The sequence below is a fragment of the Triplophysa dalaica genome, chromosome 3 (genome assembly GCF_015846415.1).
Source record: "Triplophysa dalaica isolate WHDGS20190420 chromosome 3, ASM1584641v1, whole genome shotgun sequence".
NCBI classification, from domain to species: Eukaryota; Metazoa; Chordata; class Actinopteri; order Cypriniformes; family Nemacheilidae; genus Triplophysa; species Triplophysa dalaica.
In genome coordinates, this window is record NC_079544.1 from 21,894,299 (window position 1) to 21,916,558 (window position 22,260).

Sequence of the window (22,260 nt, forward strand, 5' to 3'; positions counted from 1 at the left end):
TTTATTTTGGCATAGATGTGAGTTGATAATCTCGATGTGCTATGTGTAATTTGATTGGGTGTAGAGTTTTGACATAATGAGACAATTTCTGCAAAAAGTGTGTAAGCAATGGGCAAAAGCTGTAAGCTAATTTGAGACATGAATGAAGTGTTTTGATAATTTGAGTGAATTTTGAATGTGAAATGAACTGCTGTGCCAAGATAAAAGTTTGTTAGGAGAGCTGTGTGAAGAGTTTTACAAAAGTCACCAAATTATGGATAAATGTGTCCTAGCAATTGTAAAAAATGTAACTCACTGAGCGTTGATTTTTTATCAAAGTTTATCAAAGGGTCTGTTTGAGGGTGAAAACACTTACAATTGTAAAAGACAAATACATTTGTTTATTTTTATATTTAACAGTATAAGAGTACTTGGAACATTTAATTTAGCTAATATAACATTTTTCATCCACACGACAGAAATATATTAACTGCCTGAACAATGGTATTTGGTGTGACAATGATATCTTTATTAGAAAAATAAGACAATGAGCATTAAATAAACAAACAAATTTAAGTTGGCTAAACAAAGTATCATTACTTTGAAGAATTAAATAATATACATTGAGTGAACACGAAAGTCTAACTGCATCAGGTTGCCTCATTTTTTTTACATTGGTTCAAATGTATTACAGTGTAAATGAAGACTTAAAGACAAAATATAGTGTTCAGGAAGTGTTAAGTGAGATGTTTTCCAGCAAAAAAGTCAAATAACTAAGGACCATTTTAAGAAATGATGTTGGCTTTATTGGTAAAATTTCTCAATAATTAATTTTCCATTGCATATTAATAACTGTGCCATGTGGTATTTCTAGTTCATAAACAAAGTTTTGATTATACATTAAAAGGATTTCAGTATTAGTAGTAATATTAATTAAGAACTATTTTGAATTCTGTTCTTTTCTTGTTGTTCTCTAGACCTATTCTCTTCAGTCACTTTCCTCTTGTCTTCTTCTTTCATTCTCGCTATCTCTTTCTCTTGTCGTAAAATATTAAATTGATCCTGGATTTGTTGTCGTCCTTGCTCAGCCCGGTTGCGTTCTGCCTCAGCTCGACGGTATGCCTGGTCAGCCTGGTCTGCCCGGTTGCTTTCTTTCTCAGCTCGACGCTGTGCCCGATCAACCGGATCCTCGTTACTTCCACCAGCCCCCATCTTCAGTTATTTTTCTGCCAATTGTGTGCTGCCATGAGTGAGAGAGAGAAAGAAAAGTCTACTACTAAATGTTTGATGAATTGCTACTCACATGTTCAACAAGCATCTTTTTAATTTGCAAAATAATTAAATCACATAAACTTGGCTCCATGAACATAATTGAGAACCCTATGAAATCTGAATGGCAGGAAATGCTTCTGACACACAGTCTAATTAAACAGTCAAACTGAGGTGACAAGCAAACATAGTTCACATGACCTAAATCCACAGATCATTTAATCTAATCACCGTAATGTTTTCATATTTAAGTTCACATGAACCTGTTGATAACTAGCCTACCATAAAAGTTGGTATATTGAGCTTGTTATTGCTAATGTAAGTCTTAAAGCACACATACCTAATTCTTGATGGCAGTTTTTAGTTGTCTGGTCCTTTTCGTGTACAGCGAAAATGTGTGAACTGCTATCAATACAGCACTTTTATAGAGAAGTGAGGTGTTGCAATGCTGTGATTTGACAAATCTGTCACATATGAGCCAATGGGGTAGATCGTTCTAGAAAATATGATAGATTTAATGTCTTGGAATTTTATCAAGTGTAATAAACTTTTATACCCCAAACAACCACTTTAAGTTAGATGTCAAACACTGACTTGATTTTTTTTGAGGACCATGAAGTCATGATTGTTTATGTGTGTGTTTGTGTGTGCGCGCGTGTGTGTGTGAGTTAGAGTGTGTGAGTGAGAGTGTGTGTGTGTTTGAGTGAGTGAGTGAGACAGAGAGTGTGTGAGTTTGCGAGTGTGTGAGTTAGTGATTGAGTGAGTGAGAGAGAGACAGAGAGTGTGTGTTTGTGCGTGTGTGTGTGTGTGTGTGTGTGTGTGCGTGCGTGCGTCCGTGTGTGTTTGTGTGTGCATGTGCGTGTGTGTGTGAGTGAGTGAGTGAGTGAGTGAGTGAGGGAGTGAGTGAGTGAGGGAGTGAGAGAGGGAGAGAGGAAATCAAGCTCAAGTGTGGAAAAACATGAACATAAATCATTGTGTGTGTCTCTAAGGGTTAAAGAGTTCAAAGCCAAAACAAACTCAGTTAACAATAATAAATCAATAATAGTTGGGTGCCACCTGTTTGTGCTTCAGCAGAACAGAGACTTGTGTATGATTACATTATGGGGTGGTTCCCGCACATGGCTTAAGATTAGTCCTAGACCAAAGTCAGAATAAAGGGTCTGTCTAAATTTGAAAACTGCTTGCTGTGAAACATCTTCAAAACATCAGTGCCATTGTTTTAGCTCTAAATGCATGCAGGTAATGTTGTTTTGTTAGGCTTTTTTTTAAATCTACCTATATGTCTTAATTTAGCTGAGGCCAATCATAAACGAATCCCTGTTCGGGAAACCAACTCAAAATGTTTTAGTTAATTTGTTATTTTTGTGTTTAAAGTATGTTGTTTTATCAACATTAACTAGTCTTAGTTTGTTAAAACTGTTTACATATTAAAAATCCTTTGGCAATTTTGCATCCTTTTGGATGTTTTCTACAGTAACTTGTCTCTTTTTCCAGAAGTTAATCAACAGGTGACACTCTTAAAGTGACAAAAGATTTAGAAATAAGTGACTCACTAGATGGCGCCATTTTGTTATCAGCCTTCAATTCTCTGTGTCCTTCATTGGTTTACCAGTGTTTCTCAACCTCAGTCCTCCCCATCCCAAGCCCCCAACCCCTCCCCCAAAATGTTTAAGATGTCTTCATATGTAAAACACCAGATTATATTTGCAGGGTGGGTCTATGTGCTGTCAACTGATTTTTAAGAATTATAAATATTAAATTTATCTTTGACAGACAGATAGCCAAGAGTGTTTGTCTAAAGGATTATAGTGAGGATACACCAATATCAATCATTACTCCCTAGTTTCCATTAGGGTCAACACTATGCCTTTCAATTAAATGTTCTGTTCTCTCCCTAGTTGTGAGGCACGGAGCAATGACACGCACACGAAGAGGTGATTTAAGCAATCCCCGAAGGGTAAGTTTATTTAAATCTCCCAGGGAAATGGAAGGATGCCAAAACAAACAAAAGACTTCCGGTTTCCCGGGATTCGTCACGTGGCTCGAGCGTCCGGCTTAGGGGTGCGATTGCTTCCTTGTGTCGATCGGCAGCTCTATCCACTGGTAAGGGGGAGAGCGGTCCTGCCTGGTCACTCCTCGTCTGAGCCTAAAACCACATCAGAGATTAACGTGAGTGTTCGGGGTCTTTTGGGAGACGTTGCTCACCTCCTCTCTGATGGCTCAGGCTTTTATAGCCGGCCGTGATAGAACGAGATGATCGACAGGTGTAACGCTCTAATTTCCCCCGTTTCCACGGCGACACTGATTGCACACTGGGTGACTCGTCACACTCCCCCCCCCAAAGCGTCGACCTGGTCCCCTGAGGCGTCCTGTGGAGAGGTAAAAACACGTGTTGAGATAGAGGTGGGGAGTTACCTGACCGAGATGTCCATTCTGACCATAACCTCGACAGACTGTCTGCGTTACCATGGGAGGTCCCGGACCGATGTACCACGGTAAAGTGGTAGTCCTGGAGTGCCAGGAACCACCTTGTGACCCTTGGACATCCACTGGAGTTGTGCGTGGTCCCTCCATCAGGGAACGAAGGTTACAGACGTAACCGAGACGTTCCCCTTCAGTCGGTCTCTCGACGTTGTGTTGAGAGACAGAATGGGAACCTATCTCTACACGCCAGAGCACTGAGCCGTATTACGACATCAAGCTGAGTGACACTGACTAGCCTAGCGAGTCACAAGTGAGCGGTGCAGCGAGACGTAACCTTCCAGTGGAATAGTAGTGGACATACTGCGAAGTCTGTACTGACAGTCATCACGGACAGGGCGTTCACCTTCGAAAGTGAGGTGCCGTCCGGAGCCGTCGCACTGGGAAAAACACTGCTCTCCTCTTGGAGAGTGTATTACAGAGACCACATCCTGCCATACAGGAGGTGACATGTGGAGATACTGACATGGTCTCCCGAATGAGATCAAATGCGAAAAAAATTGTCCGACATATGACATCTGTCTTCCAGAGAGGCGCCTTGGGCCAGCGCCCACAAGGAGGCCATACTCCGTGTGGAGTGGGCTCTCACTGCAAGCGGGCACGGGTGGTTCTGATCGGTACACCAGGGAAATGGCGTCCACAATCCAGTGCACCAGTCTCTTTTTTGAGACAGCCCTCCCCTGGTGCTGTCTCCCAAAACAGACAAAGAGCTGATCAGAACTTCTAAGGTCCTGAGTGCAGTACAAGTAGAGGTGCAGTGCGCGTACTGGACATAGCACGTTGGAGGTTGGGTCTTCCTCCCCAGAGGGGAGCGCCTGCAGGCTCACCACTGGTCCCGGAAGGGAGTGGTGGGAACCTTGGGCACGTAACCGGGTTCTCAGGATCACGTGAGAATTGCCAGGCCCAAATTCTAGGCAACCCTGGGACATGGAAAATGGACGGCAGTCCCGCGGTCAGCTTTGCGCTAAGCCATCCATGCCGAGGGGGCCCTCGGTCAGTGAGAACCAAAGGGGGCAATGGGTGGAGTCCAGGGTGGCAAACAGGTCTACCTGTGCCTCCCGAACCGCTCCCATAAGAGCCGGACTGCCACGCAGTCTCTAGAGTCGCCATGGAGGTGTTTGTCCTGCACTAGAGGAAGAAGCCTCTTCAGTGCCAGAAGGATCGCTAAGAATTCCAGGCAGTTGATGTGCCAACGCAGCTGGGAACCCGTCCAACATCCCGATACTGCGTGCCCGTTACACACTGCACCCCAACCTCGCAGGGAGGCGTCTGTCGTTACCACGACGCGCCTCGAGACCTGCCCGAGCGGGACTCCCGCTCGTAAAATGGTCAGCTCTGACCAAAGTCTGAGGGTGTGCCGGCACTGAGGCGTGACCGTAATCCGTCTGGTGCCGGTGTGCTGACTCTGAAGCCAGTGCTGAAGTGGTCGCATGTGCATCAACACGAGAGGGACTACCCCTGCCGAGGACGCCATATGCCCCAGTAGCCTCTGAAAGTGCTTCAGTGGAACCACCGGAGTCCGACTGAACAGTCTCAGGCAGTTCAACACCGACTGTGCCCGCTCGCTGGTGAGGTGTGCCGACATAAGAACATAGTCTAGTTCCATACCGAGATAAGAGGAGATCTGCGCTGGGGAGATCTTGCTCTTCTCTAGGTTGACCCGTAGTCCCAATCGGTCTAGGTGCCGGAGCACAAATTCCCTTTGCGTACACAACACATCTTGCGAGTTTGCCAAGATAAGCCAGTCGTCGAGATAGTTGAGAATACGCACGCTTTGCTCCCTGACGAGTTTTGTAAAAACCCGTTGAGACAGGGGGCGTTCTCTCCTTGCACCGAGGTGTATAGAATGCCCCGAAACTTGGGCGGGCGATTGGCGAACTGGATCGCATAACCGAGACAGTTCGTCCTCTCTAGCCATCGTGACGGGCTGGTGCACTGTAGCCGGTGAATGATCTCCTTCACCGTGCCCTGGAGGATTTGTCCGGTGGTGGACAGAGCGGTCACCCCGGGGAGGTTGACGGCTCTGATGACTTCTGCTTTATTGCCTCAGTTTGCTTCTGCACCGCGGAGAACTGCTCCTCCACGGTATCATCGAACAGCCCTGCCTGCGAGATGGGCGCAAGGTTGAGCCACAGACACCTTTCCTGGGCCACCATGGTGGGCATCCACCAACCCAAGGCACGTGCCGTGATCTTAGTCACTCGGAGTGTCAGATCAGTGGCAGTGCGAAGCTCGCTCATGCGAGTTGGGTTTGGCTTCCCATCATCCAGGTCCTCAAAGAAGCGACTTGTCCAGCGGCATTGTTAGCCCTCGACATGAGTGCTGCGGGCACAAGTATCCCGCGACAGCACGCTCCACCAAGGGATGTCGCCTCGAGCCTCTCCGCCATCCAGGGAAGTGACAGCTACAAAGCTACCAAGTCTAGAACGCGCCGAAAAGGGTGCATTCCAGGACTTAGAAAGCTTCTCATGCACCTCCGCCATCTGACTCAGGGATGAGTCTGTCGCACCCCAGGACACAGCTATGAGACATGCACGCAGCTGTGGGAAATCTCGGCCCTGAAAAGGGCCTGCTCTTTTAGTTATGTGGCTGGCTGCCGAAATGCCCAGGGGAAGCCCACTCTAAATGGGGGGAGATCCGCTGCTCTGCGTCGTAAATCCAGCAGTCAAATCTCGAAGAGATGCGCTTGTAGTCATACAAGACAGGTTCCGAAGAACAAAGGATGATGAATGACCGCCGCCATCTTCCTTTTATACCCGTGCGTACGGGGCGGAGACTGGCGTAGGCGGGCCATTCACAAAAGCCCATGGCGTTTTAGATTTTCTAGGAGATGATAGGTTCTCAGAATCAAACCCCAGTCTCTCTCTCAACACAACGTTGAGAGACCGACTGAAGGGGAATACCTTCTATGCTCTACCTTTAAAAGTGTAAAAGATGTTTTTAAATTTTACCAAAGGCTTCTCCTTGTGTGTGGGTAACATGACCCAAGAAATTAAGATAAAGCTATGAATAAACTTTAATATTTCAGGGACTTCTCATAAGTATACATCTAATAAATATAAGTAAAGAAAAATAAAGAAAAAAAAATCAGATTTAAAACACAGCGCAAGTCACGTAAGTATAGATCTTATCAACTGTTTGTCACCCGCTATAACTTTTGATCCAAACCTTCATCCAAACACTTGCCAGGGAACACCGAGCCCTGTTACACCTGCAGTCATTTTCAGTAAACTTATCAGCACTCAAGAGCATTTCAAAGACCTGCGGGCGAGTCTGCACAGGTAAATTGTACAAAATGATACACTGAGGTGGCGTGTATTCTTAGAATTTCGGGATGTTAGGGGAAGCAGAAAACCTTTTATGTCAAAGCCATGTATGTATATCTGATTCTTGGTAATGTTGGAGCTTTCCTGAGAAAAAAAGATAATGGTCTAGTTTTGAAAGGCAGGGTGCTAAAGAACAATACATTTTTTGGTCCACATTATTGTGGTTCTGTGGATTTATTGGTTTGTTATTGATACACATCACATCAAAATTGTACTTTAATGCATTTTGCTCTAAATACAATTTATTCTCAGAGGAACATAAAATATATTCAAACCCCCTTACATTTTTCACTCTTTGTAACATTGCAGCCATTTGCTAAAATCATTTAAGTTCATTTTTTTCCTCATTAATGTACACACAGCACCCCATATTGACAAAAAAACACAGATATGTTGACATTTTTGCAGGTTTATTAAAAAAGAAAAACTGAAATATTGCATGGTCCCAAGTATTCAGACCCTTTGCTGTGACACTCATATATTTAACTCAGGTGCTGTTCCTTTCTTCTCATCATCCTTGAGCTGGTTCTACACCTTCATTTGAGTCCAGCTGTGTTTGATTATACTGATTGGACTTGATTAGGAAAGCCACACACCTGTCTATATAAGACCTAACAGCTCACAGTGCATGTCAGAGCAAATGAGAATCATGAGGAACTGCCTGAAGAGCTCAGAGACAGAATTGTGGCAAGGCACAGATCTGGCCAAGGTTACAAAAAAATTCTGCTGAGAGCACAGTGGCCACCATAATCCTTAAATGGAAGACGTTTGGGACGACCAGAACCCTTCCTAGAGCTGGCCGTCCGGCCAAACTGAGCTATCGGGGGAGAAGAGCCTTGGTGAGAGAGGTAAAGAAGAACCCAAAGATCACTGTGGCTGAGCTCCAGAGATGCATTCGGGAGATGGGAGAAAGTTGTAGAAAGTCAATCATCACTGCAGCCCTTCACCAGTCTGCCTTTTATGGCAGAGTTGCCTGATGGAATCCTCTCCTCAGTGCAAGACACATGAAATCCTGCATGGAGTTTGCTAAAAACACCTGAAGGACTCCAAGATGGTGACAAATAAGATTCTCTGGTCTGATGAGACCAAGATAGAACTTTTTGGCCTTAATTGTAATCGGTATGTGTGGAGAAAACCAGGCACTGCTCATCACCTGTCCAATACAGTCCCAACAGTGAAGCATGGTGGTGGCAGCATCATGCTGTGGGGGTGTTTTTCAAAGGCAGGGACATGACGACTGGTTGCAATCAAGGGAAAGATGAATGCGGCCAAGAACAGGGATATCCTGGACGAAAACCTTCTCCAGAGTGCCCAGGACCTCAGACTGGGCCGAAGGTTTAACTTCCAACAAGACAATGACCATTTTATTTTAGCACACAGCTAAAATGACGAAGGAGTGGCTTCACAACAACTCCGTGACTGTTCTTGAATGGCCCAGCCAGAGCCCTGACTTAAACCCAATTGAGCATCTCTGGAGAGACCTAAAAATGGCTGTCCACCAACGTTTACCATCCAACCTGACAGAACTGGAGAGGATCTGCAAGGAGGAATGGCAGAGGATCCCCAAATCCAGGTGCGAAAAGTTGTTGCATCTTTCCCAAAAAGACTCATGGCTGTATTAAATCAAAAGGGTGCTTCTACTAAATACTGAGTAGAGGGTCTGAATACTTAGGACCATGTGATTCTTTGTTAATAAATCTGCAAAAGTCAACAATTCTGTGTTTTTCTGTCAATATGGGGTGCTGTGTGTACATTAATGAGGAAAAAATGAAAAATGATTTTAGCAAATGGCTGCAATATAACAAAAGTGTTCACAGCCCCGAGAGCGAAGAGCCCCCGGCAGCATCTTCAACCGACGGCCCGGATTATGGTGCGAGTGCGACAGTTGAGGGAAGCAGTGATGGGTCTCGAATCTCACTGCCATCTGAACAGCTCCCCACATAGCAGACAGACTCGGCCCGAATGTGGCCTCAGAATGGCACTGCTGGCGCACTGCCGGCACTGGCATGCAACAAGTCAGCCGAGTGTGGGCCATGTGCGGCAGTGATGGTACTGGGTCCATCACGGCAAACAATAATTGGGCCGATTGTGGATGGAGGTGTTGGACCAATTGTTGATATTAGGTCTGTGGCCCAGATCAGTCTAGCGATTGTAGGCCACATTTGACATTGTGTAATTCACAATTATTGCCCGGTTACATTTAAACATGTTTTACCTTGTACATTTTGGCAACAGGTTACAGGCAGATTTGGTTAACTCCGCTCAGCCTGTTCTACTGAAATGTTGAAATATCAAGTAAAGCAGCACTCTGTCTATTCAAAGTACTTCAGGCAGATTATTTTTAAAGGGACCTGGCCTTAAAAAACTCTTGCACATATTTTTGTCTATTTAATGCTTTGTCATACAACTAATTATTTTCGTAGGTTACATAGATTGTGGTTTTAATAGAAAAGGCTATTGGTTCATGATGGTATTTTAATGGAAACCTTAAGAATTTATGTTATTAGGTTCTATTGTTTTTCAGCAGGGAACAAGCTTGCAGTGTGCTGAGCTATATTTAAGGTATCAGTTACAGAATAGGTTAATAAGGTATCAGTGAAGTGAAATATCATAATCAAAATAATTCCAAAATGAGTTAACGATTTAAATAAAGAGAAAAGTTTTTATTATGTTTTCACATTTTATTGTACTTTTTAGTTTTATGGCCTAAATCAAAATAAACCAACACTTGACTATAAATCTAGTTTTGGAGCAAATATATAAATAGCAAATAATATACACGTATATTTGTGAAATACACATAACAATTAATAATACGCCCACAAAAATATGTTTAATAGCAAAATATTTATTTTACTTTGTATAACAAACATTGAGCCAATAAAAAAATATGCTCACACAATGTAAACACAAACTGCAAGACTTTGAAAAGGTAAAACTGATGTTGTGAAAGACAAATAGAAAACAGCAGCTCATGACAAAACCTTCAATTTATTGATAGACATGTGTGACTTTAAATTCAAACTCCACAAACTGTCACAGGTTCTCGGTTTAGCTTAATGAAATGGTAGTAGTCAGACTTTCAGGGAACATCAAAAAAGTCAGTGTAATGAACTGTAGGCCAACATCTGAGCTCTTGATATCTTCAGCTGGGTCTCACAGAAAAAAAAAGACCAGCAAGAAAAATCAAACAATTCATACCCATTACAAATCCATTCACTCACAAACTCATGTTGCAATAATATTCACATTATTGTACAACAACACAACAATTCTCTGTGTAAAATATTCCACCTGAATAAAATATCCAATCAGTGTGTATGGAACAAAACTGAACAACTAGTTGTTGATGACATCACGGTACACATGGGACATCTGGTAACATTAGCTTCTAATAGTTTGAATTCCAATAGTTCCTGTAGTCACATATTGTTTTTCAGCAGCCATGTTAACAGATTAGAACATTTATACACAGCACATGTGCTAAAAAAACTTTTGAAACACACAACCGTGTCAGAGGGTTGTTGGCCAAACAACATTAGCATATGAAGGATTTTTTATATCTTCCTCACCTACAGTGGTACAGGAACAGCATGGTATCAATGCAAGTGCACCACAACACTCTGATAAAGGGGATGTTCAGACACAACCTGAAACAATTAAAGATTAGATAAGAACAATAATGTTTTTTACATTCAATCACAGTCAGAAATTATAAGAATTCAACAACACTCTGCAAAGGCATGTGTTAAGCACAACAGAGACTGCCTGTGTTTATAGCAGCCTGTACATTTAATTACAGTGAATATAAAGTTCAACTAATGAACGCTTAAATAACTTTCAGATCTAGATATAACATACTGTTTACATCATTTGTCTCTGTTCTAATTATTTTTTGTTCTTATTTCATTACTTGCTTTTTAACAAATAAACGTTTTATTTACATATATGAGCTCATGTGTTGTTGTAAGTTTTAGTAAGATTTAGTAATTGTTTGCTATTTGCTGTAATAAACCATCGCATCTACCTCGAGCATTGAAATAGCCAAACGCCTATCTTAAATTATGCTTTACACTTTATCGATGCTGCATGTGGCCTTTCAACATTTTCCACATCAGACAGACCGTGTGCTATCACGACAATAAATTACAAGATTATAATGCAAGAACGTTTCAAAACCCAGAACAGTATAAGAACAACAAGTTGGTTCTTATTTTATATTTTAGTATAAGGAACTGTGTAAACTCAAAACACATTGCTTACCTCAGACGAATCGGTGGCGGTTGGCAATTAAATCAAATGTGCAGTCTATGCGCGTGCGCAGAACTCCGACTCCTCCCACCAAGTTTTCAACCAGTTTGCATCTGGATCAGTTCATCCATTGGCTGGTTAATTGTTTTGGCGCGATTTACATGATCACGACAGCTTCTCGCGTCATCTGATTGGTTGATTTGAGTCAGGTTCACGGGTTACTTTGGATTCGAAAACTATATTCCCGCCCAGGATTCTTCTCGTCTCTTCTTCAACGGCTGTTTTTAGGTAAGTGTGGTCGGTGCTGTTGTTGTTAATTGGAACAATTTTCTTAAACGAGTAATTTTATCTGAATCCTCCATGTATTTTCAGAACCAGAGTGTGTTATTTAGTGGGGTTTGAAGCAAAATTATTTGAGTAACGTAGGTTGACTGAGGATTTCTTAGAGGGTTTTGCATCTGAACTTTTCATATGCAACAGGATCAATGTTTTTCTATTATTTATGCTTACAAATATTAATGTAATCAGCCTGCATAGGGGCATTTGTAACAACTAAATTTATTGATTTAAAACGTTTAACCTTTGTTTTACTATATAGTTTAATAATGAATTACTTGTTTGTCAGGATTTATACAATATAATCATGATAAATATTCATTTAAAAATGTATTCACATGAAATAACACATACAATAATTTCAAAATGTATCTGATTATAAATGTATAAATCTCTTAATTTGTAACTGCTCAAGTGTCTGCATGTTATATAAAAGTGAATGGCACTCATTAATGTCCTTTATTGTTTTAGACATCACTAATTTGGGATCCTTAAACACAACATTATCTTCTGGAATGGCTAAACTGTTAATGAAAATCTACTTCTGAGATAATATGAGCTTTAAAATTTGTTTCCATCTTTATGATATACATCTTTGACATGGGATTATTCACTTAATATTTGACCTTACTTTTTAATTAATTTGGCAGAAGTCCTCCAATCCACCATCAGCGAGACCGAACTCCTCCAGTCCAGCTACAGATAAGCCCCACAGCTGCTGACCCATTTCAGAGAAGGAATGACCCAAAACGACCACTAAATCCTCAACTTTTTCTTGACACTTGTAAGTTTATATTTATATCTCTGCAAAATATCTTTAATAAATATGAGATTGTGTGCTTGGTTTTGTATGGATTTTAATAAGTTTTCAATAAAAAACTTATTTGCAGCTCTTCTGCTTAATATCATCACTAATCAAGAGCACTGTGCTCTGTACTCATTGTGTATAAATTACATTAATCCTTTAAATTGTTTTTGTAAAACAACATGTGACCCTGCCTTTGAAAACCCAGCTGAAGTTGTTTTGGACCTAAAATCATAACATAATGTACATAACATTGTGAAAATATAATGTTGATACATTAAATATTGACTGACTAAGGCCATGTCAAAGATCTAAATCATATTGAAATGAATGACTGAAATCACACTTTGATACTCATTCTCTCAGAATTAGATTTCACAGACAGGGTCACAAACTGTAATGGACATTTAAAATGAAAGTTCTGTCTGATTTACTCACCCTCTAGTTGTTTCAAACATGTATAAATGTCTTTATTCGGTTGAACACAAAGAGAGATATTTTGGAATAATGTTAACAACCAACAGTTCTGAAGCACCGTAGTAGGAAAAACATTTCATTTTTTGGTTCTGTTGAACGCAAAAGAAAATATTTTGAGTAATGTAGGAAAACAAACAGTTCTGGGGAACTTTTGAGTACATTTGACATTTTTCCTACTATGTCAGTCAATGATGCTTCAGAACAGCTGGTTGCTAACATTATTCCAAAATATCTCTCTTTCTGTTCAACAGAACAAAGAAATGTAAACATGCTTGGAACAAATACAGGCGGATTAATCCCTCTAATTATTTCTTAAGATTAAATAATGCTGTTTATAGGTTATGTTCATTTTAATTTTTATCTAAAAAAGTACATTAGGGATTGTTTAAGTATTTAATTAATATAAATAAAAAATTGTTACACCTTTCATTGCGTGTACTTAATGTGCATTATCCGTTATTTTATTTACACCATAGTTTCCACACTTAAACATTTTTTAAACGGTGAACTGAAAACATTTTTTTTTTAATTACCAAAACTATATTTAATAATTATGTGTGTCTTTCAGCTGCGGTGAGAAAAATTCCCTAACACGCCATGCCACCAAGCAGGAGGCAAACGGTCATATCCAGAGATGGCTTCAGCTTGCTCCGGATAGGGATGGAGGAAGAAGAGAACGGCTGAAGAGAAAGGAGATGATAAATAGCTGTGCCTCTCATTTAGAGCCTCAATAGCTTATGCGTGCGAACACATACGAAATACACTCATTTCCTCATTTCATGTCCACACACGCAGTTATGTGTTATGTTGTTTATAAAGTTTAATTTTGTCTTTCTTTGGTTTATAACGTTTTCATTTAGTCCGTATTCGGTTTCATTTTTTCAAGTGTTAAGGTACTGTTCATTTAAAGTCTAAAGGTTTCCGTTTTACATAAAAATATGTTCAACACAATGTGTTCACTTTATTTGTAAATAAAAAATGTATTGAAAAACACAATTCAGGTATTGGAAGTTATTTTTTCACATGATTTAAACAATCGCAGGCTGTACTATGGCTAAATTTGGGGGTCTCTTGTTAAAAGCCGGCATTGATCTGGTTTACTTGTGGCTACGATACGGCACCCAGTATTAAAACCGACTCTGGCCCAGTTCAGGGCCAGTTATGGCTTATTAATTGGCGGAGGCTCGGACCAGTTGCGGCCCATATCTGGTCATGGTCTGGAATTTGGATCTGGGCCACCTTAGGGCCGTCATTCAATGTTGTATGTGGGCCGAGGGAAAAGTATTGGTGTGGGCCGGAGCTGGGCCAACACAAAATTGTTATGTGGGTCGTTGAGTCTGTGAGCAGCCCCTCTACCACCGAGACAGCTCTCTGCACTTTCTCTCTTACACCACTTTGCACATTCAAAGTCCAAAAAAATGCCAGTGTGATGTGTTTGCCAAATGAAATCAAATTTAAACATGCTCTTCCCCTTTTTTAGGATTAAAATTGTGTGTTTTGCCGGATTATTTAGCATTTCTTTTTGTCTTGTCTAATTGAGAGAAATTTACAGATTTCCAAATGTTTATCTTGCACTGAAATGTTTAACCCTTGCCTGCCTTGTTGAACTGTGATGTGACCGGTTATTTTCTGTTTTAAGACAAGTTAAAATGAGTTTATTAGCAGATGATACTGCATTTTATTTAATTTTTCCTTGTGGTGGATCCATGAAAATGCTGTAAATTGTTTATTGTTGCTGTGAGAAAACCGCAGATTTCAAAGTGTTTTTATTGCACTATAACTTGATTGTCCTGTTGAATTCTGAGGTGACAGGTTGATTTCTGTTTAAAAGGAGTTAAGGACCAAAATGCTACTTGATTCTAGGAGATTATGGATTTTTGTTTGTGTCTTTTGACTTCCTCTGTGATGGCTCTAACAATTCAATACATTTGTGATGGGAGCAGGTGTTGTTAAATAAATACTGGATTCTTTGAAAGTGGTTGCTTATTTATTTGTGAAAATGGAGGACCCCTCCTTCACTCTCTATGTAGTGGGTCAATTTTGCCAGATTATATTGATCCCAATGCGTTTTGTTTTCATAACCTCATAAATCAGGGGCCTTGACAAGAGAACATAGTGGTGCATTTGTAGTTCTATGAGCATTTGCACATCTGTTAATCAAAATGCACTTGATGACAGTTAGTTATTGTAATATTGAGTATATTTACTGTATTACTGTCATTTATTCTGTATTTTGCCAGATTATGGTGATTTTGGGGTCGTGATGATGGGGTACTAGAATATTGTTGCCCAGGGAACAGCGAAGTGTTAATCTGGCCCTGCCTCCAGGGGTCTTTCGCTAATGTTTAACTCACAGGCATCCATTACATTTTCTGCCGCTGCAGATGTCAGGCCTTTTAATCCAGTAAAACTGGTTCTGTATGATGTTGCGTGATGGCTAGTCCAGACAAGAATCATGTTTACTTTATGATAGCTTCTTTGCTAAAAATTACTTGAATAATAACAGAACTATAGAATCTGTAAAGGAGAACATGTCTGATTAGCGTGCGTGTAATGACGCAGCGTGTTTAAACTACAAAGTTGTTATACATTGCAAATAGTTATTTTATTTTCTGTATGCATTAATTATTCTTAGTAAAATATCAAACATTTTCCAGTGGTGATCACCTTTCAGCCAGTCAAGCTTTTAATAACAAAGCAACACAATTTAATAATAACACACACACACCCTGACCAAGCATTCAGACTTGCACAATCTTGCCCTTTTGTTTTACTTCAATAAATTATTATTAGCATTGTCAATCTTGGAGGCAGGGGATTATGGGAAAACAGCATGCTACAATAAAACTACAAACTTGTTTGTCAGATCGTCAGCAATTGATTTCATTCATACTTGAGACTGGTTCACACAGTCCTGGCAAACGGCAACATTTCAAAAGCTGTTTGTTAGACTGCCGGAAAACATACAGGTAACCGTCATCTCTCTGACAGACAATCACAGGGTTATCACACTGATTCATCAAAACCCAACAATCGTGGGAATTTGGTGTTTGATGCGGAAATGTGAATTCAGAAATGTGAATAAGTAGTCTTTCAGTCACTATATTAAGTGTGCCAAAAACAACGTTCACAATGTTTGTTGATATGGAATTTTTCAGCACCAATATATTTTTGGATTTGTTGTTTTTTCCATGTTCTGTCAATTTGAGGGCACGGTTTATTTTTTGTATTTTGTGGTTTTCCTGGTTGTTATACTGTGCAACTGATGCTGTGTGTTAGATTAACAATCTCTGGAGTTTCAGGTGAATGACAATCTCTAAAAGAGTAAAAAAGGCTGTGTGGGCCTGCGGTAAACAATGACTCATACAGAAGACCAAAAAACACATGCATGCAGCATGATCAAGTGTTATCTCAAAGAAAATATGAGTCATCGCCGCTAGCCTATATACACACACTCTGTGATCAACATGCATGTTAGCGCAAGTAAATGTGTGTGCACGATTCATTTACAAAGCCGTGTGTGTGTGTGTGTGTGTGCGTGCGTGTGTACCGTTGGTTTCTTTGAAAGAAACTGAAGTATAGCAAAATATGCATGAAAGTTAGAGTAAGCTCATTTTAAAAACAATTATGTCAAAATGGCTGTGAGTGAGTGTGTGTGGACTTGGTTTTTACATGTTACTGCGGACCTAAAACTGAAAACACACTCATGGGGACTCGTGTCACTGTGTAGACAAGAATTGAGGCACCCATGGTCAAGCTTATAAATTGTACAGAACGATAATTTTTGAAAATCTAAAAATGCAAAACGTTTTCTATGATCTTTAGGTTTAGTGGTTGGGTTAGGTTAGGTTTAGGGGTTAAAATTTACACTTTGTACAGAAACTTTGTTTTCAAACATATGGAACGTGTAAACATTAGTATTATGGTGTTTAAAAAATTCTACTTCATGAGTTATTTATGATTACCCTTTAAAACTTATTTTTCTTTACACTTACTCATTTACTCGTTCGTGCATTTTATGTTGCAGAAAATAGCACTCTTTTAATATGACGCTTTTAGTACAACTTGTCCTACTAGTTTTGAAATACGTGGAAGTACCACAAACACTTCCGCAAATGTACCGAAGCTTGAACGTTTATATACCGTGACAGAAATATCTCCAACTCTAACTCACCAATCCTCAAAGAGAAGCGAAATGACAAACAAGTACCAAAGACTGTAGATAATAACAAGACGTTGCAATGCGATTAATGCGAATGAAGTGAAGTGCGAAGCAAGTCCCTCCTTCCAGTGAAATAGCCAATCATCAATCTTTAAAGGTTTCATGGGGCGTTGCTGTGTATTAAATATCGTAAACGCACGCGCATTTTGAGCTCAAGAAACAAAAATTGTAGCACAGTTCATGTCACGCTTAGTTTTCGATCGGACAAGCGTTGTTTTATTGTGATCTGAGCCATCGGTTTTAAGGACACATATCTTCCCCCGTTTAAGTAAATGGAGTTTAAGCTTACGTGCGCTTCACTGCACCGGGCGTTGCAAATACAGGTCCCGAGTGCGTAGACTTTCTGTAAAGGCACTTTGCAAATACTGTGGTGGGCGGGTCACTGAATGTCAGTGGATGTGTGTTTAAAATTGACAAGTTTGCATCGTGTTTGCGCGCTGTCTGTGAAGTAGATCATTCACGAGGCGCGCAAATTACAAACCGTCGCCTTGAATTCGCTTGAAACACGGATACTAATCGATTTCCAGCGAGTGTGACAGATCTGCTAGTGGGTGAATTATGGATGTTATTCCCATGTGCGGTATTTTTCAGGAGCTGCAGAGCGTCCTCGATACTGGATACCTGTCTGCATTACCATCTTTAGAAGAGTATTGGCAACAGGTAATTTAAACAACCTGGCTTCAATGAAAATGGTAAAATGCGCTATATAAATTGAGTTTATACAACTTTATATACCGTGTAACGTTACATACTTTAACGTTTTTAAAAGCAAGAACAAATAATAATGCTTCTTCCTCCCTGCATTTAAGTAACTTTTATTTTCTAGAGAGTACGATTTTAGTTTACATGGTGGGAAATGCTGTGATCTAATGATCCCTCGTGTCTCTATGCGGTGTTTTGATAAGTTGACAGATGTGCATGTACTGCGCATGTCACAAGTTATATGTTATTTTTTATTATTATTAAATGAAAAATGGCATGTCAAATTCGCGCATGTAAATGAAATTCCTTCCTACATTTAGTGTTTGAGGTTTGTTTGCTTTGTGAAAATCTTTAAATTGCCAAAACGTTAAACCTCTGAAAATCTGTATAAGTGAAGACCTGTCGATTTAAGTAGTTTTTACAAAGCTAGTTACATTTACTGCACTCACTGAAACATGTTTATACGAACTTAATTGCATTGCCATTTTTCTAAAACCCAAACATAGCTTAGGATGTGAATAATGAGATTTTTTATTTTGAGGTTAATTGTCTCGTTAACTGGTTTCTCTCTTCTCAGACTTGTCTTGAGCTTGAACGCTATCTTCAGAATGAGCCCTACGTCTCTGCGGCAGATCTGAGATCAGCGTGCGAGTCTGACAATTTGTGGAATCAGTTTCTGCGATGCTGCGGGACAGCTGGAGCAAACACGCCCCCGCAAAGAGCTTCTGTTTCCAAACAGGACGGGGTCTGCAAGACCCCTCCGCACCCAGATCTTAAAGAATGTTTCGCCACCAGCCGCCAGAAAATTCCATCTGCTGATGTACGTTCACACCCACCGGGCCCCGGGGTATCTGAGCAGGAACATGCGGTCACAAACACGCCCCCAACTCCGCCTTGCTCTCCTCTGTCAGCCAAAGAGGTCCTGGACATAGCATCACTCTCCGTTATACCTGCCGCAGAGCTGCGAGAAGATGTGGAGAGGGAAGAGGAGCTCAAAGGTGAAGAGTCACCTGAAGGACGAAGGAGAACTCATCGATGTTGCTTCAACGGTTGCAGGAAGGTATACACCAAGAGCTCCCACCTGAAAGCACATCAACGCACACATACCGGTAAGCAGTTTGTGTACGCCTGTATTTTGACTAACTGTTGCCACAACAGTTTGGACATTGGTTGGATAAACGAATAAACAGTGTTGCACGTGACATAAAAAACCCTTCTAAGCACTTTTTAAAATCCCTCATATACCCTTCAGTGAGGTTAATGGACTGGCTGAAGTGAAACATTTCCTCTTTCAGTCTCATTACACTCCCTACCACAAGAGCACACAAATCTAGAAGTATGCATTCATTCACACGTGCTGCGGCTGTGGCATCACGCTCATTGTTTGAATATTTGAAGTGACCACTTTCGACCATTTCTGTTTGTAAAGCAAGTACGTGTGGTTTGTTGACTTGCTGCATTCCTGAAAGGCTCATCATTTGTGGTGTTATCATAGTCCAGGAACACAGATTAGCAACACTTTAGTCTTTCTGCATGTTTCTGCGTGTGCCTTTTTCTGACATGGTTTTGTTTAAGTAAATATACTTAATCAGTTTTTTGCACAAGCAGACATGAAATATTCGCTGTATGTATGGCATTATGTGGAATTAGGACCGACAGCACTGAATAATGAGTGTAATGGTGTGTGTCTGTGTGTCGTTCGTCTTTGCAGGTGAGAAGCCGTACAGTTGTTCATGGGACGGCTGCGAGTGGCGCTTTGCTCGTAGCGACGAACTGACGAGGCACTTCAGAAAACACACAGGAGCGAAACCCTTCAAATGCAGCCACTGTGACAGGTGACCATTAGATCATGTGACCAAATAGAGTTCCGTTGAGTTGCTGTACTGTACATTATGTTTCCTATGTCTTTTTCTATGCAGATGTTTCTCCCGTTCTGATCACCTGGCCCTTCACGTGAAGCGACACATGTGAATGAGATTCAGAGACGAAAAGAATGATAAAGGTTTCGAGCTTCAGGGTAGATGGAGTCGAGCACTTTCTCTGTCAGAGAGTCATGGCCCAAAAAGGCCATACAATTGGAATGAATCCGCGCACAAGAATGAATAGAATGTCTGTGTGTGTGTGTGTGTGTGTGTGTGTGTGTGTGTGTGTGTGTATGACTGACAGCTAGTTGTCTAGCTGGCAAGTTTTGTCCTCACAAAAAGCAGAAACTGATTTGTGAAGACATGTTAGGTGGTACATGCTACTATATACTAGTATTATAGGGATAGTTCGCCCCAAAACATATGTTATCATTTATTCACGCTCATGGCATTCAAAACTTGTATATGTTTACAGTTTAAAATATTTTGGGGAAAAAAGTGTTTTTGTGTCTGTACAATGGAAGTCAATGGGGGCCCATTTTTGTTTGCTTAGTAATGTTTTGCAGAAGAAAAAACATAATATAGGTTTGTAATGACATGACGATGAGTAAATGATGACAAACATTTTATTTTTGGCTGCCCCATACCTTAAATCCAATAATGTGTGCGTGTGTTTAATAGTTAACTTGAAAACGAGAACAAAGTTGTTGTGAATTTTGCACTCTGATCTCAGATCTTACTTTTTTTGTGCAAAATTGGGTACTGAGATTTTACTATGTTGTCTTTGTCTTGTTAAAGCTGTGTTTAATGCATTTACAATTATGAACATTTTGTGCAAATTTTGGTATTAGCTTGTATAACCAACTTAAATCGCCAGCACAGTTTATTAATTAATGTATTAATAAAACTCAGTTTATGAATCCAATGCTTGGTTCTGAGCTATAAACAAATTGCATTTCCTTAACCAGCATTTCTTTCAAAAACATTTTTTTATTAGTTTACATTTTAATGAACTTTAGACAAGATAAATGTTGCAGAAAAATGTTATTCTGAGCAGCTGTGTACATGTGGTTTTATAAGAGTACATTATTGTCGGCAAAATCATGCAGATTTAACTTGTCATGCAGATAAAATTGTTACTGACTGTATTGGGGCCTAAAACTGGTTTTGATGCCAAAAATTTTCATTATAAAAAATCATTTTGGCACATTAACGTTCAGCATTTATAAAAAAAAAACTGAACAATCCTAAGTGTTATGAAGACTGAAATTACTGAATTGAAACCAAAAAAAATGGTACAGTACTTTTCTGCTGTGAAACTGTGACTTTGTAGTTTAAATGTAAAAAAAATGCAGAACTCAGCAGAAACAGGTTTTGAGTAGTATATATAAATTACTGCACGAACAGATTGACATCATGTTGACAGCCAGCTCTTATGAAACCCAAGTATTTGTTGTCCATGTGTTTTGTGAGTGTTACACACACGACATTGTTTGTTCTGAGCGAAAATGTTTACTACATTTTTAGAGAGATTCTAAGTGCCTGAAAATATATATTTTTGTAACGAAATTGAGGGAACAAGGTAAACATTTTGTATTTTATGAAAATCTGGAAAAAAAAACTCCCATGCAACTGTCATTCCAGTGTTTTTTATTACAATTTTACAGTCTTTAACGTTTGCTAGTCAACCAACTTTAAAAGTGCCTGATGTATGAATGTTTAAAAAAACTTATGATGATTTTGTTTGTTTTAAAAAATACACACAAATTGAAAATAAAACTTGTCAATGTATACATTTGAAGCACAATAATAATACTCATGTTATAAAACCTGGAACACTTTTTTGTGGTTTCTTTATATGATATGCAAAAATCAGAGATTATATGGTTCACATCTCCAGATGGAAGTGTTATATCTCATCAAAAACAAAAAGATCCCAGAGGACTGTGTACAAAAATATTATACGCTTTGTTCGACATTGCAACAAATAAATATTATGTGTGCTTTAAGACTAGAATGTTTTTCTGACTTTTACCTCTACATAAATCTAAACAGCACTAAATGATCTTCCCACACAAACTGTTCCATCGTCTCATTTAAAAAACAACAGAAAGGTGTTATTCAATATATTTCCTTGGTTGTATGGATAGAGCACTATTTTTGCCATATTATCGATCTGACAAAAAGCAAGAAAGCAGGACATAAAGGTCACAATATTGTATGATTCACATATTTAATTAAACTTTAAAATTACAATGATCAGTTATTTACATTTAATTACCTATAAAGTTTATATCAGACCCATTGTTTGACATGACTTTTGTTTGTGTCTGTGTTTTGTACAGTTATCAATGTTTCTCGTTTTTTATTTATGTCCAAGTTGTTTTTACTCTTGTATGCAAATGATACAAACTTAATATTGATCTACTGTCATCTGTTGGTCATTTGAGGAAGTGCCTTGTAACAAGTCAAAATCTAAACTAACCACCGTCGATCATCTTGTTAGGGTTAGCTCCATTTTCAAAACGGTATTAATTTAATTTACTATTA

The 22,260-nt window shown here is 39.7% G+C and overlaps 1 protein-coding gene and 2 long non-coding RNA genes across 3 annotated transcripts; 2 read left to right on the forward strand and 1 right to left on the reverse strand.

Moving 5' to 3' along the window:
- Positions 1-762: 762 nt before the first annotated feature.
- Positions 763-1,691, reverse strand: LOC130417641 (uncharacterized). Its single transcript, XR_008906199.1, has 2 exons — positions 1,589-1,691; positions 763-1,219 (listed from the first exon to the last, which is right to left on the reverse strand). It is a non-coding gene; the product is annotated as an uncharacterized LOC130417641 (long non-coding RNA).
- A 10,404-nt stretch (positions 1,692-12,095) lies between these two features.
- LOC130417642 (uncharacterized) lies at positions 12,096-13,920 on the forward strand. Its single transcript, XR_008906200.1, has 2 exons — positions 12,096-12,426; positions 13,493-13,920. It is a non-coding gene; the product is annotated as an uncharacterized LOC130417642 (long non-coding RNA).
- A 3,396-nt stretch (positions 13,921-17,316) lies between these two features.
- Positions 17,317-21,708, forward strand: klf6b (Kruppel like factor 6b). The gene is made up of 4 exons (XM_056743320.1): positions 17,317-17,806; positions 18,426-18,957; positions 19,560-19,683; positions 19,768-21,708. Exons 1-4 carry the CDS (start codon positions 17,705-17,707, stop codon positions 19,817-19,819), a joined length of 810 nt encoding a protein of 269 aa, XP_056599298.1. The 5' UTR covers positions 17,317-17,704; the 3' UTR covers positions 19,820-21,708.
- Positions 21,709-22,260: the final 552 nt, after the last annotated feature.

Excerpts from the sequence above, each read along its gene's own strand:
- klf6b (XM_056743320.1), top strand. The coding sequence starts at position 17,705 with ATGGATGTTATTCCCATGTGCGGTATTTTTCAGGAGCTGCAGAGCGTC. Across the intron at positions 17,807-18,425 it reads TAGAAGAGTATTGGCAACAG|ACTTGTCTTGAGCTTGAACG; the intron begins GTAATTTAAACA and ends CTCTCTTCTCAG. Across the intron at positions 19,684-19,767 it reads AAATGCAGCCACTGTGACAG|ATGTTTCTCCCGTTCTGATC; the intron begins GTGACCATTAGA and ends TTTTCTATGCAG.